General features: G+C 35.2%; 1 protein-coding gene across 1 annotated transcript; it reads right to left on the minus strand.

Annotated features, from left to right (window-relative positions):
* Positions 1-9,604: 9,604 nt before the first annotated feature.
* Positions 9,605-13,038, minus strand: LOC142530724 (uncharacterized). The gene is made up of 4 exons (XM_075636536.1): positions 11,914-13,038; positions 11,656-11,686; positions 10,005-10,642; positions 9,605-9,916 (listed from the first exon to the last, which is right to left on the minus strand). The coding sequence occupies exons 1-4, from the start codon at positions 13,036-13,038 to the stop codon at positions 9,605-9,607; spliced, it is 2,106 nt and encodes a 701-aa protein (XP_075492651.1).
* Between the last annotated feature and the right edge of the window lie 3,918 nt (positions 13,039-16,956).

Here is a 16,956-nt window from a genome sequence, read left to right on the forward strand (position 1 = left end):
GAAAATTATGCTATTGATGTGTTCTTGAAGTTTTATTGTTGCAGGCTTCGTTGGGGATCGACAGTTGATCGCTGCTGCGTTTAGGTATATTGTTAATGATGTTGGGATGATTATTGTTGATTCGTTTCGCGTCGTTAGCCAATTGGGAAAATGAGTAGTCGTAAAAATCGTTTGATGTCAAAAGACGGGTTCACAGGTTTATTTTGTCACTTGTGATGTGTGGTTGTTTTGAGGGAAATGTATAGGCTTGAGTCCATATTATGGTATCCTAGGACCGGGCCTCGAGGTGTCGATTCATGGTCGGGATGATCGAGTTAGGGGAAACATGCCTTGAGTATATGATTTTCCGTTGGTTTACGTTCACAGAGCCTACACGGATCCTGGCACGGGGTCCGTGCCTTTGTTTCCTTCGAGGTGTCATTTTCTAGAGCTTACATAGACCCCTACACGGACCTAGGCACGGGGTCCGTGCCTTCCCTTTCCTTCACACGCATTTTACAGTACCTACACGGACTCGGAGCCGGACCTGGGCACGGGGTCCGTGTACCTCCTGTTTGGGAATAGTTTAGGTTTCCCTTTGAGATTTGTTTTGGGGTTCTATGTCATGATTTAGTACGATAATTAAACGAGGTCAAGTCACGAGTAATCTAGAATGTCATAAGCTATTTATTTATTTCGATGCTGAGCACGAATATCTACGTCTAAGTTGTTCAAGTTAAGTGTTAAACTCATGTTAGTATGTGCAGCAGTGGCCCCAAGCGAGATCCAATGAATCCCTCAACACCAAGTAAGTATGTTCGACGTGCAAAAAAAATACTTTTAAGTTTTTGAGCAATACTAAATGTCTTGTGACCAATTTATGTATAGGATTGGAAAGCGGTAAAGTATGACCAGGGACCAATCCACCCCGTTAAATTATGAACGGGTTTAGATCAGGATTGGAAAGCGGTAAAGTATGACCAGGGACCAATCCACCCGTTAAATTATGAGCGGGGATATCATGTATGTGGCAGTTGATCTTCCCTGTCAGCCCAGTACTGTGGTTTATTCTGATCAGGCGCATTTATGTACGGGTCACTTGCTTTGAAACATGCCTCTACGCAAAATGATGAAGTTTATGTATATTCAAGTATGTACGAAGTAAGCATGTTTAAGAAAAGTTTTATGTTGTTGGCACGTCTATGTATGTATGTACGTATACTCTATCTTATTTATGCAAGTTCAAGTTCCAGTATGTACGTTCTATTTTAAAAGCTGCATGTGATCTTATTACGTAGTACTCGTTACTTCCAGTTTATACATGTTGAGTCTTTAGACTCACTAGACTTGCTCGATGCAGGTGAGGATGAGTTTGAAGAGACGAGAGGTGGGGACCAGTGAGCTGGCTTGGACTGAGCGGGAGGCTAAACCCGAGGACCGCCATAGTTTAAGTTTTATGAAATGTTCAAAATACTCTGATTATACGTTTTGGTTTATGATCTTTAAACAAGCATTTTCCTTTAGCAATTTCTGTTTGGGATGAACTATTGTTTTATGGACGAAAATTTAAAGTTTATTTTATATTTAAGAAAATTTTTATTTTTCCGCAAATTTTAAAGTAGTTAAAAGTACGGTGGGGCCGAAGAGGGCGGGGGGTGATCGTCGGTGCCATGAGGTTGCACGGACAATGAGCTGCTCCTGGCAGGCTTCTAGGTAGAGGGAACATGAATGAACCGATCCCACACCGGAATGAGAGGGATTCCAAGACTGTTCAATGTAATGGACTGTACAGTTGAAGAGGGTTTAAAAGATTTGATATGTACTACTCATATCAAGAAGGTGCATCTTCTTTTTGGTAGCTCATCATATAAGAACTCCAAAGTTAAGTGTGCTTGACTTGGAGCAATTTTGGGATGGGTGACCTCCTGGGAAGTTTCCTAGGGTGCGTGTGAGTGAGGACATAAGCACGCTGGAAAGACCCGTTTTGGTACAATGAGGACAGTCGCCGAATCTGGGGTGTTACAATACAAGTTATCATCCCTAATGTTGAATGACCATGTTTATGTTCTTGCTTTTTTTCTTTATCTACAATCTTATTCGATGATCATGTTTCTAAAATTAATTGTATATTCTCCATCAGCTTCAATAATAAACTCATTTTCCATCATCAATTGTCTTCAAAATGAACCTAGCTAGAATGTTGAAATGTCAAACATACGGGTAAAATGCGTACGAACCCCTGCTAATTGGCACATAACTTCCTGATTTATTTTAATATTTTCAACGGTCTTCACGTTTTTGAAATATAAGTTCAGGTACCCCATCCCTATTTATAAAAGAAATTTAACGTATATGTAATTATGTAATGACATATATACCCTCTAACAAATCATATAACCCTTCTATTCCCGAGCTTAAATAAAGTGACGGGACCTCATGCATCCTAAGTTTTAGATAAGGTGTTGAGGCCTCATGTCTCCCGGACTAAGATAAGGTGTCGGGCCTCATACCTCCATGACTTAGATAAGGTGTCAGGGCCTCATGTCTCACGAGTTTAGATAAGGTGCCGGTGCCTCGTGTCTTCGTATCTCCATGGTTTAGATAAGATGTCGGGGCATCATGTCTCCTGGACTTAGATAAATGACTTACACTCATATTGAAAATGATAAAATGAATTTTCATTGATAATCAAATGTTGAACACAAGAACTAAACATAATATTTCTTGAAATTAAAATCATATCGGGGCGTCATGCCTCCCGGAATATTTTGGTTGTTTTCCCTGGCTCCAAAGAACTATCTCCATCTCTTCTTCCCCTTGTGGGTGATTTTGGTGAACCTATCTATCGTTTCCTACAGTCTCTATCCACTGGCCACTTCTTCCTGAGCAATAATGATTGTTGGTTGAGGGTCACCAGGGAATGGATTAACCCTGAGCCCATAGTCTCCCTTCCGGAGTGATCTTTCTTAGTTGAGTTTCGAGATAAAACTATACCAACATCTATAGTTCTGATTTTCCATAGACGACGCCAATGATATGCCCAGGTCGATTGGGTGAGCTGGGTAGACAATCTATCGAGCAGAGAGCATACTATTTCTATGAAGATTTTTGATCTGATGGAATGAGACTGGGTGGCATGGTCTGCACTGTGACTGTGAGTACTCTTGACCGGGTAAGAAGAGCTCGGGTGGTCTAACTTGGCCTATATTGTGAGTACTCTAAACCGGATAGGATGAGTTAAAGTGATCTAGCCTGTGTGTACTCTTTACCGGGTAGAATGAACTCAGGTCAGATGATCTGCATACATTCAAAAAAGAAATGTCATTGGGGTACCAGAAGGCTTTCTGGTGGAACTAGTACGACGCTCAAGTCAGCATAGGGTTTTCTAAGTAGAGAGAGAATTTATTGAATACAATATAATGTAATATCTCATGTCTCAAATGAATGAACAAACTTGGGTATTTATAGGAGAGAAGATGAGCTCGATTGCAGCGCCTAGACACTATTCCTAATTATACATCTACCCATGCCCTGCCTTCTGACAGCAGGCATGACGACCTATACTGTCCATGGTCTTGTCATGAGCACTGGTTTGTCGTGTTAATGATTATGAGGTATGGTGACCCATACTTATGGGCCCCGCTCTCGTCTTCTCATGGTCGGTATGAACTGGCAAGAACTGGTGGTTCTTGCCAGTGACCAGATAAGGTGAGCCCGGGCCAGATGATCTGGAAACGTGGGGAGGAACAGACCCCTATATTATCGGTGGACATGATCCAAGATCACTTAATCTTCTCGGGTACCCTGCTTCGCCTAGTAAGAGAAGACTCCAAAGTGTTGCAAGTGTCCGAGATGCCAAGCGCTTCTTTGCATGGCCATACACCTTTAACACCCACGCAGTATTATTTAACCCTTTGTTGCTCAACCAAGAATATGAGCCCAAGCTGGCTTCCACCCGGTCTCCTCTTGACTTCCAGGACCAAATCTGGATTGGTCATGCTTTGGTCCTCCCTTCCTGTCCTAGTCCAAAGATGACTCAGGCCCTTTGTAGGACATCACCATAAAGCATTTAAAATTTTTTCAACCGTATTATTCTTCATGTAAAATAAAATGAAATATGGAGATTCCAAGTCTCATTTCACTCGTAATGTGTCCTTGTATTTGGTGGATGCCTTATAATTTTTCATTTGAACTTTTGGTAATAGTACAGCTAAGTTTGCTGATGTTGATTTTGCAACTTTGATTGTGATAATATTTTGTTGAAGAGTCCAAATGTCTTAGATTTTTATTTCTATGTACTTTGACAATTTTAATTGATGATGACTGATAAGTTTAAAAGAGTTTAATATCCAACTAGAACGTGAATCAGCTAAACAGTTTTAAGAACAAGCTATTGGAAATTTTTCTAGAAGGGAAACAAAGTTCATGATTGACACGGTATATCCTAAAGTTTATGTAACAGAATGGCTTTGGATAATAGTATGTTAAAATTTTCAAGAAATAAGAGAAATCAGGTAACTCGACAGTTTCAGATGTTGTGACTCTCTTTCATGAACACCTACACTAGTTTTTTCACTTATTTGCTTCCATTGTGATTATTCAGTGAAGAATACAACTTTTCGGATGTTATCGTCTTAGATGACAACATCTATACAAACGGAGCATACATAAATACATACATATATAATACACTAGTATGAAGTACGTGTGGTGTATTTTGACATTACTTATATATAAAATGTACAAATATATATATATATATATATATATATATATATATATATATATATATATATATATATAACAATATGCACTGAAACAAACTCAAAAAAATATTTTTCATACCACACACGATACATTAGAGAAAGTAAAAAAAAACCAACAATTTAGATGGAGATGAAATGACATGCATAATATATAGATAATAAAACAAATGTCAATATAAATTTATTGTTCGACTTCAAACATATAATATCATTGCAATATCTCACTAAATATATATCATAAAAATAAATAGTAAGCACAATACAGAAAATAATTGACGACATTACACTTGAAAATAAAAAGGAAATGACAACTAAACAAGTAAATTAATTGAACTGCTCTCTCTTTGTTTTGCACTTACCTGTGTGCAATTCCTTGAGTGATCATAAATGCAATTTTCAATCTTAAGCCTTAGCAATTAACAAATATTCCAAACAACAATTGCAGTAAGGTGAAACAATTGTGAGTATTCAAACAAATAAATGGAGAAATAATGGTTATAAAATCTAATTCGTGATTTACATTAATCTTTAATTTGACATTCATGGCCATTTACCCATTAATCTAAGAATAAATTATGTTTGAAAATTAAAGTTAATAAAAATACAAATAATCTAGAATAAAATTTCAATATATGTTTTATGATATTAAAATTTTAAATATATGTCCCTATGGAGTCTTTCGATTTATGTAGAAGCTTTGAGATTTTGAAAATCGGACAATTAAAGTTAACTAAAATAACTATAAATATATTTAATTTTTCAGGAACAATAATTATATTATAATGAAATGAAAATATAAATTTAATAGTAACAATATGAAATGAATAAATAGCATAAATTAAATAGTAAACACATAGAGTGCAAGGACAAGTTGAGATGCAGAGGTAAATTTAATATTATTCAAATAATTACAATCAATTCGTTTAACTCACATTCACATTAACAATAACAAATAATCATAAATAAAAAAACTTAATGTATATATTCTCCTAATTAACTTATAATCGTTTCATTATAAACCAATCAATTGCCATATTAGTTAAATAAATATTTGCTCCAAATTATTCTATTTATATTTTTTCAACTCAAATTTTCACATATTTATCTGATTCAACTAACTACCAGTTGTTTACATTTAAACAACAAAAATACAAACAATGTTACACAAGATAATCATATTCAACCTCTGCACATAATGATTTTTTTTAGTAATGAAGTTGATAGACTTAATTTAATTGTGGTGATATTAGTCAAAACCAGTAGATCACGATAGTAAAACCATAAGATAGTATAAAAGCAGAAGTTCTCGTATCGCCTTAACAAAACAGTATTCTTCGAGTACTTATCAGCTTAGATAAACAGAAGCAGAACTTGACTTTTTATTGAATCAGAACCTATCGATCATATATTAAATGTTACCGTTACTTTACCAAGTACGAGTATTAAATGCATCATTAATGCTGAACAAACTCATTTAATACGTTTTACCAAATGTGGTATGAAACAAGACTAATTATTCTGAAGCTTTTTTGCAGGAACATTTTTCGGCAATAAAGTTGATTCTATCAGAAGTCAAAGAAGCCGTTTTGTTTATAGACGTTGGATTCAAGACTTCTATAAATACACAAGATCAACGACGTTTATAGGTTACCAAAAACAACGATTACATTATCTAATATACGAACGTCGATTTGAGCACTCAGAACTTCTTATCATCTTCTAGCTCAATATACAGAAAAGCAGCACACGCATCATAATAGTTATCTGATCTTTTGAGATCATATTATGCTGACTGTTTCTTACTCTCTCTACAATCATATTCATGTTACTATATCTTTGAGAAGAGTTTGTAATATGGAAAAGAATCTTTTCCAGAACTTTGTTGTATTTATTTTATTGTGTTGAGAAACTAAGAGTTTCAGTAGGCAAAAGATAAGTCCTGCTGAAGTGGGTGTGTACAAGTGTTGTACTGTAAAAACCAAAGTCTTTTAGTGATAACTTCTGGAAACAGAAGAAGGGGAGACGTAGAAGATTTCATCTTCGAACTTCCATAAACAACCATTGTTCTACTGCCTACTGCTTTATTGTGTTTCACCGTACTCCATCGGATTGTTTCTGCACTTTTTATTGTGATCTGATAGACTTACTCTTGAATAAGATTAGCTATAATCTCTAACAGGAATTTAGCACCCTTTGCAAAAACGACCGTCAAATGAACGAGTTTATTCACCCTCACTCTAAACTCTATATCGATCCCCAACAGAAATCAATTTATTAAAGAAAAATAACAGAGTTGAATGAGCCCAAAATATATTATATTTTTTGTTCAAATTAATTGTTTATTATATTTGTTTAGTTAATGTTTGATTACCTTTTTATCAATATAATTGTCATTATATTTGTGTACGTATTAATTATACAAATGCAAATAAATTGTCATGCCATTTCTCATAATAAGTAAAATTTGATAATATATAATTATGAAGATACTCAAATAAAATAGGAGTTATGAGAGGAATTAAATAATTAATCATTCAATTTATTTTATTTATCATTATAAGTAAAAGAAAAACCTAATGAAAAAATTGATTTGATTTTCTACATATTTCTTTTTCATTTAACAGTTTTACAAAAATATCTTTATAATATAATATAATATAATGTATGTAGATGAAATGTTCATTTCATTCACATTTTTGTAGTTACTTTTGATTCAAAATTAGTAACTTTTTATTAATAATATTTAAATTCAAATTAAATTTTAATTTGCTCGTGCATTTAGAAATAATAATTTGGCAAAATAAATTTTTTAAAATTGATTAAATATAATTTTTCTTTCAGTTCAATTTATTTATTTAATTTAAAAGTAATAATGGTGAATATCACTTTTTATATTTTGTCAATATATTTAATTTAGAAGTCAGATACTTTATCTAGGTCTTTCATGTTTATAAGTTTTTGAATTTTTTTCAATTCAATTACATTATAATTATGTTTAATAATTCATTGAGTTTATTCAAATGATAGTGAAATAGCCCAATAAATAAAATAATTGATTTAATTTAGAATTTAAATGAAAATTCAAGAACTAATATTAAGTAAATTTAATAGTGATTTTTTAATTGCCTCAAACATTTAAGAACCTGAATTTTATTTTTCTAATGTCCGTTTACAATTGAAATTTTTTCCAAAACACTATTACAAGTATATAGAATAAAATAAATGTTTTTCAAAAAAGAGAATGAAATAGAATGTAATGTGTCATAATTAAACATTATAACGAAAGAAAAACAATGTGACATAGTAAAAAACACAAAATCATCACCGTAAAATGTAGCTAATTAGCATTAATTATTAATTAATAGATATAAAAATGTGAGAGTACTACAAATGTCATAATTATGGGTATTTGCTTGTCGTGGTTTGTGATTCCGAGTCCTTCGCTCTACTTTATTAATTTTTGTAGGTTTTGGGCTATAGTTTAATAGCTTGTGGATAATACCTCGAGTTAAATATAAAATTACAATATTTTCAAATTTTAGTGAACATGAGATTATTTAGTTGGCTTGTGTATTGTCAAAATCTGATTTTTAATATTTCATTTAACTTACCCTGAAAACTCCCATCCAATATGATCAAGAAATGTTGACCGTGATTTGTGTTTTTCTACGTGTCTCTCTTGAATGTTTTTCTGAGAACATCTTTCCCTCTCTCAATTCTGAAAATTCTATTTCCATCATGGATTGTAGGAACGTACGATGATATGATCTGGTTTGTTGACTGATTCTGCAATGAAGCTTGTTCTTTCCTGCATCCATGAGGTCTCAACAGTGGAGAGGAGAGAAGCTCTGTTGAGAGATTGTAACTGTTAATTCCAGTAATATGAAGGGAAATTATCTGAATCATTTATTGATCATCACTCCACGTTTGTACACTGGTGTCCCTTTTATACAATGAAGTACAGAAATCGTGTTATCCAATTAACACGGTTATGCCTATGTGTAAATGAACTAATACCAACTAATAAAATGAACACTAACTAACACTCCCCCTCAAGATTGGTGGAGATTTAAAACACCAATTTTTGACAACAAGTAGGTGTGTTGATCTTTTCCCAAGCTCTTGGTAAAAATGTCTGCGAGTTGATTGCTTGTAGAAACATAAGAAGTCTTGAGTAGCTTGGACTAGATTTTTTCCCGTATCAAATGGCAATCAATTTCGATATGTTTCGTACGTTCATGATAAAGTGGGTTACCCGCAATATGCATTGCTGCCATGTTATCACAATACAATGTGGCTGGTTCTGTAATAGACACGCCCATCTCTCGAAGCAATCCAGTGATCCATACAATCTCGCAAGAAGTGGTGGTCATTGCCCTGTACTCAGCCTCTGCGGATGATCTTGAAACAATGCTCTGTTTCTTAGTTTTCCAGGACACTAATGAATCTCCTAGCTTCACACAATAACCAGTGAGAGATCTCCGAGACATAGGACAGGCTGCCCAATCAGAATCACAATATGCTGACAAAGAAAATTCATTATGAGCCGATAATAAGATACCTAAGCCGGGTGTGGATTTCAAGTAGCACACAACTCGAATAACAGCTTCCATGTGGGATTTCTTAGGTGCATGTAAGAATTGACTGAGATTTTGCACCACATAGCAAAGATCGGGTCTAGTGATAGTAAGATATATCAACTTACCCACAAGCCTTTTATAAATACTGGAATCTGACAGCAAGGAATCAACAACATTCAGTGAGGCCTCTTGTTGAATAACCGAATCAAGTTCATGACTTGTAAGCCTAAGATTTTGTTCCATAGGTGTAGCACACGGTTTGGCACCACTCAAACCCATTTATGAAATCAGTTCCAGTGTATACTTCCGTTGACATAAGTAGATTCCTTCATTAGACCTTGCAATCTCAATTCCTAAAAAATATCGCAATGGACCTAAATCTTTGAGATGTATTCTGGAATGAAGAAATAGTTTCAGCTCCTTGATAGAGGAATCATTATCACCAGTTATTATGATGTCATCGACATACACAAGTAACAAGACGATGCTACCAGCATGTTGTTTAATAAACAAGGAATGATCATGTTGTGACTGAACACATCCAGCATCCCTCATAATGCTAGAAAACTTATGATCCCATTGTCTCGAAGCCTGGTTCAGCCCATATAAGGACTTTTTTTAACAAGCAAACCTTGGACTCCCCCTGTCTTCTACAAACCAAGGGCATGTCCATATATACCTCTTCATCTAAATCTTCTTGTAGGAATGCATTCGTCACGTCCATTTGATGTAAGTTCCAACCTCTAATGGCTGCTAAGCTCAACATGCACCGAATAGACACAATCTTGGCTGTGGGTGAGAATGTGTCATGGTAATCAACTCCTTGTTGTTGTGTATATCCCTTTGCCACAAGTCTCGCCTTGAATCTATCCACGGTTCCATCAGGTTTATGCTTAATTTTGTACACCCACTTACATCCTATCGGTTTCTTCTTGGCAGGGAGATTAACGACAACCCATGTATCATTTGCTTCAAGATATGCAAGTTCCAAATCCATAGCCTCTCTCCACCTAGGATCATTGATTGCTTCATGATAGTATTGTGGTTCCTTTTCAGAGGAAATTGAAGCCAAAGAACTTTGATAAGCTAGATGAAATCTGGAATACGTGAGGAATTTTGAAATAGGATAATTGGACTTGGCTAAATGACTATGGGGCAATGTTGGACAAGTATAGTCTTTTGTCAAAATAGGTGGTGTTGTATGTCGAGATGATCGTCGAAGAATTGGAGAAATTGGCTCAGAATCAGCAGGTTGACACGGTAAAGCAACATCATGCTCGGCAATGGGATTATATGGAAAAGATGAACACTGCTGTTCTGATTTAGTAAAAGGAAAGACTTCTTCGTGAAACACCACATCACGAGAAAAAATATTCTGTCATTATGAAGGTTGAGCAACTTATATTCCTTTTGTGTGTTTGAATATCCTAAGAATACACATGGGGAAGCTCTAGCAGACAATTTGTGATGAATAGTCAAGTTGGTAGCATAACACAAACAACCAAACACTCGTAGGTGATTAAATGAAGGAATTTTATGAAATAAGAACTCATGAGGTGTTTTGTTTCTCAAATAGGGAGTAGGTGTGCGGTTGATTAAATATACCGCTATCAAAACACAATCACCACAAAACTTTATTGGAACAGATGATTGAAATCTCAAGGCCCTAGCTATGTTCAAGAAATGTCTATGCTTTCTTTCCACAACACCATTTTGTTGTGGTGTATAGGGACAAGAACTTTGATGTATTATGCCAAGGGATTGAAGCAAAGATGTGCATTCCCGTTTAAAAAAATCAGATGCATTATCGGTGCGAATAACTTTGACCGACATGCTAAATTGATTTCGGATGAGCACAAAGAAATTTTTCAGGATGTGTAGGACATCTAGTTTGGAATGCATCAGAAAAACCCAAGTCCCTCTAGAAAAATCATCAACTATGGTAAGAAAATATCTATGCCCATTGTACGTTTCCGTTTTGAAGGGTCCCCAAATATCCATGTGCAATAATTCAAAAGGGCACGAAGTTTTGGAGGTACTTGTACGTGGAAAACAAAGACGAGTTTGTTTTGATTGTGGACATATAGAGCAATGAGGCATAGAGTCACATGAAGATATAAAAGGCAAGAGTTTCATTCTAGCAACAGATATATGACCCAAACGTTGGTGCCAAAGTGAATTACTTAATGAGGAACAAACTAATGTATCATCAAGTGTCAATGTATTACAATGGAACTTAGAACCAGAGGCAGTAACATGAGATAAGGAAGAAAAACCAGAGTTTGAATTGCCGATATTGTCCAAGTGATAAAGTCAGTTCCACTCTCTACCAATCCCCATTATCTGTCCAGTCTTGAGGACCTGAAAAACACAAAAGTGGGGATAAAATGTAACATAACAGTGATGTTCTTTGGTGAGTTTAGAAACAGAAAGTAGGTTGAAGCGAAAATCGGGAATTTGTAAAACTTTGCTGAGTGTGATTGAATCTGAAAGAACCACAGAACCTGCTCCACTAATAGAAATTTTACTGCCATTTGGCAAGCCAACTGTCCCAGAGGAAGTAGCTATGGATTTAGAGTTTTCAATACCAATGAATCTCCAACCTTATGCTCATTTGCACCGGTATCTATTATCCAAGGAACCTTAGTGGAATGAGACAAAGATAATGAATTCCTCCTGCCTGTACCTGCCATATTTGCCATAGGTTCATGAGGAGTTTCAACATCACACTTTCCAAGCAGCTTTAAAATCTCTGCATACTGAGCCTGACTGAAAATTGGAGTATCTTGAGCCGGTGATGTTGATGTGTTTACTGAGTCACGCTGAACCGCATTCGTTTCAAATTGTGGCCTTCTGTTCTTCATCACTTTCTGAGGAACAAATTTACTTTGAGGCCTGAACATTGTATGACCTGAGGGATATCCATTAAGCCGATAACAAGTAGCTCTAGTGTGACCATTCCAATTGCAATAATCACATTTTAGAAATTCTTTCTGCTGTAATTCTCTTCGATTTTGATTAAAGAAGAATACCGTAGCTGGAGTTTCTACAGAAATTATAGCACGATGAGAATCTTCTTGGGAGATTATTGAGAATGCTTGTCCCACAATCGGTAGAGGAGTCATCATAAGAATTTGGCTTCGGATTTGAGAATAACTCTCATTCAATCCCATCAAAAATTGGAGTAATCGCTGTTGCTGATCATGTTCAATATACTTCCGAGCTGTTGCACATTCACAAGAAGGCAGAGTTACTAAAGAGGAGTATTCATCCAATAATTGCTTTAATCTGCAAAAGAATACTGAGATTGTACTATCTCCCTGTGTGATCCTTCCAATTTCTCGATGCAAAGTGAAGATCCGCGATCCGTTCACTTTATCAAACTGCTCTTTTAAGTCAGACCATACAAAAAATGCTTCAGTAGCATACACAATGCCTCGAAATATATCTTTACAAATCGTATTGTAGATCCAAGACAAAACCAGAGCATTACACCTCTCCCATTGTTGCGCTGTAGGAGATCCAGAGATTGGACGCTTACAGGTGCCATCTATAAAACCAATTTTATTCTTCGCACGCAGCGCAATTAACATCGCGCGACTCCACACGCCATAGTTCTCAGTGCCTATCAATTGATCAGTCACTAGATTCATACCTGGAGTGTCCGAGGGATGAAGAAATAATGGATCGTTGAAATTAGAATTCATAGCCATTTCAAATTGAAATTCCTCTGCACTATTCAACCGTGAAGCCAGCGGAGAGAAAGATTTCCGAATTCAATCTCAATTGAATTCAAAATTGTGCTGAACATTCATCGGCTTTGAATGCTCTGATACCATGTTAATTCCAGTAATATGGAGGGAAATTATCTGAATCATTTATTGATCATCACTCCACGTTTGTACACCGGTGTCCCTTTTATACAATGAAGTACAGAAATCGTGTTATCCAATTAACACGTTTATGCCTATGTGTAAATGAACTAATACCAACTAATAAAATGAACACTAACTAACAGTAACCATGCCTTAATGAGAGGTGCGACCACAGTTGTTGATCTTGGGCGATATTTTCCTGGTGCATCACCAAAACTCTCATGGAAAGATTTGTGAGGTTCCACTTACAATTTGTGAAGATTTTCATAGTTACGAGTTGTTGTTTTCTTGTATCAGCAAGTATAAATGGGTCATTCAGATAAAATTTATTGAAATATAAGCTGTTAAAATTAAATTAGAATTTATTTTGATGCAAAGGAGAGTGATTGGTACTACATGACTATGTTTTGCAGAAGATATATCTTGAAGGATTTCAAATTGTCTTCAGTGTTGCATTAGTTTTTGCTGTGTTTTATTGTATGACAGATGTCTACAGATGGGCTGATTCATTAGGAAAGATGAAGATTGGAGTTTGCTAGTATTTCCCAATGGAGACATGGACACGGTTACAAGCATGGTTTGCAGAAACGATATCGGAACGGCACAGATCGACGAAACGATGCATAACAGAACGTTAAACAGAAAAAAAAGAACGATAAAAAGAAAAAAAGGAATACAGGAGGGGTCATTAAAAAATATATGATCCATTTAAAATTTAATTAAATAAAAGGGATTTTGACTTTTTTAAATCGAGGAAAACGCAGCGGTCTTAAAAATTGGGTCGAGTCCTCGACCCACCTCGGGGTGGAGCTCTTTTTTTTGGGTCGAGCTCGACCCGAAAGTGAAGAGCTCGGGGTCGATCTCTTCACAAATTTTGCGAAGAGCTCGGGGTCGAGCTCAACCCAGGTCTGAAGAGTGGGTCTCTTCGGTCGAGTTGAAGATCTCGACCCACTCTCATGGGTCGAGTTGGTCGATCTAGATACAAAATATCTTTTCAAATAATGTCTCCAAGTGAACATATATATGCGAGATATCTTTTCAAATAATGTACATTACGTAAAGTAGTTTATTATTTGATTTGAAAGCACCATGTAAGTCTTAAATTTAACATTTTCTTGATTTGCATATCACACACATATCTATTCTCAATTTTGTAGCTGAAATTATGCCGTACTCAGAATTATAATGTATGAATATATTGTGTTTTCTTTTGAAGTAATGCATTATATTTCTTTATCTTTTGTATTTTTAATTTCGAAGCTGTTGAAATCTGATAAATATTTGGGCTTTTGGTGTTTTGTTTGAATTTTTTAATTTTGTATAAATCAATATAAGTATTCTAAATCCTTGCGTGGTGTTTTCAAGAATTCTGGAGATTATAAATTTAATGTTTGCGTTGTCCAATTTTTTTTCAAAAGTTTAATTGATTATAGCCCAAAACTTTCTTAATAGTATATTTCAATTTTGAGAAGGTTGTGAAAATTTCGATATATAACAAAGATATGGTTTGTGATTCAATAAGGTGTGAATAAAATTTAAAAAATATAGTTACTATTTTGTTTTCATCAAATAATCTATTTAAATGATATTTATTTGATTTACATATTTTTAAATATATTTTTTTAACATTTTCAATTTATATTAACCTTTAAAAAATATCTGCGCCCTGTTCCGTGAAATGTCATGAGAACTGGAACAGTGATCTCCGTGATGGTCTCCGCGACTGCATTTGCGAACCATGGTTACAAGTAATTCTGAATTCACTATTGCTTAAAGTTTCTGATGGTTGATTTTCTTTTATTAGCATGGCAACAAACCTATTGTTCGGCATGTAAAGTAAGCGAATTTATCCTTGCTATTTGTCACGTAGTCACCGGATAAGAGATACGAGTTGAGAGTCAGACACAAGATTTCGATGTTTGCCTTTTCATTTAGATGTTATCTAAAGTGTATAAATAATGTTCAGATAGATCTTGGGATTTAATGTTCGTATCTATCAGAAGACATGGATTCATTAAGTTGGCTTGCACCAAAGCTTGAAGTGCCACTATTTCGTTGTCCCTGCAAAAAAAATTTTATATAATTAATCCACACAGTTTTTTTAAATAAATAATTAACATGTGCGTTGCATGTTGTGAACAGATGTTGTACAACTAATTTTTGGAAATTGTTTAATGGTCGAAGCTTTTTGCTCATTGGGTGTTGAAGTTTTTTAGGGTGTACGTGAATGAAGACATTAACACGTTGGATGGACCATTGTTGGTACAGTGTGGACAATCGTCAAATTTGGGGCACACTTTATTTGTACATGGACAACTCACAAGTAAGAAGACTCCATCAACGTTTCTACACATTATCTTTTCACCCTCCAAAGCGAGGCATCAGAAGCCATTTACAGCATCCAAAGGTATCTATCTAAAAGATAACCAAGGAAGAGTCTTATACTTCAAGCAAACCTCGAATGTGATGGATGATACTCATCGGGATATTGTGCCTATGCCCAGGGTTACTCGGAAAAGCAAAGTTTAGAGACTTGGCTCATGGAAGTTGTGAGCGAATACTGTTAAATCCGCGGACGAGAGAGCCAAAGATGCCCACCATCAACACTGTATTATGACAATAAGGTAATTATGTTAGTATTGCACACAGTTTATGATGCTGGGATACATGCAGAGATTGATCAGTGAGAATATTGATGAATGGACCTATCTAAGTACACTTCCGATATTCATATCTATCAACAAGTTGATGACATTCTTGTTGTTTGTGGTATTCAAATTTGAGAGGAAAAGCAAGAAGAAAACAAAAGAATATGGCTTGTAGAGGCAAGTGTTGAACACGTTCTCCTTAAGAAGAATTTGCCCCTCACAATGTGCTACTGGCAGGAGCGCGCGGCTGCTCGCAGATCTGTGCGCAGCCGCGCGCCGGGCACTGTTCATCGAACAATTTTTTTTTTCTTTTTTTTGTTTTCGTCCCTTACATGTTTCGACTACTCGTTTTAAGTTCTTTCAACATTTGATGAATTCGTTTCGAGTTTAATTCAGAACCACCGAACTTAATATTCGTTCATTAAGCTTCGTTTTTCGTTTCGAATTTTTCCAAATCAAACACATTGATTTATTTGCTTAATTTTCATTCATTAAGCATCAAAATTTCAACAATTCTTACAGAAGATCTAAATAAATTTAGCCCTGAGTGGAGGAGTTTCAGCTTTGGATGTATGTAGGCATATATTGCTCTATTGGAACCAATCCACCTAAGAAGTTCCCAGAGGAGAATATTTTTTTCCATCCATAGATATATTCTCTACGGCAGGTGAATATAATTCAAGAAATTAACAATATATTATACATCCTGGAAGAGAAAAGAATGATAGAAAATCAAAAGCTTTTCCAGCTTCCACCGTCTTCCCCAACTCACATGTGTTGGAGCCTTCAACTCATAAATTGATAAATATGTAGGAACAATCTAATTGGTTTAGATTGTATCCATTCGTTAGTTAAAATAAATTGATAATGATGATGGGCGTGTCTGTCTTTCTTGGACTCAAAATTTTGTTGCTTCTTTTTCACACGGTGCATATCGAATATTAGATTTTGATTCCTACAACCCCAAAAGAATATTCGATTAATCGAATTAACCTTAACAAAATTTCTAACAAAACATCACTTTTATGCTCTTCATTTCACAAATGTTAATCAACATATGTCTATGCTATAACTATGCTTTTTCATAAGCTATTATGGAATTAGTATA

Source organism: Primulina tabacum, chromosome 17 (assembly GCF_025594145.1).
Source record: "Primulina tabacum isolate GXHZ01 chromosome 17, ASM2559414v2, whole genome shotgun sequence".
In the NCBI taxonomy this organism is placed as follows: Eukaryota; Viridiplantae; Streptophyta; class Magnoliopsida; order Lamiales; family Gesneriaceae; genus Primulina; species Primulina tabacum.

Coding starts and splice junctions, on each gene's coding strand:
- LOC142530724 (XM_075636536.1), bottom strand. CDS start 13,038: ATGGCTATGAATTCTAATTTCAACGATCCATTATTTCTTCATCCCTCG. Junction 11,687..11,913: donor ATAAGGTTGGAGATTCATTG/GTATTGAAAACT, acceptor TGTGTTTTTCAG/GTCCTCAAGACTGGACAGAT. Junction 9,917..10,004: donor AAGAAGATTTAGATGAAGAG/GTATATATGGAC, acceptor GGGCTGAACCAG/GCTTCGAGACAATGGGATCA.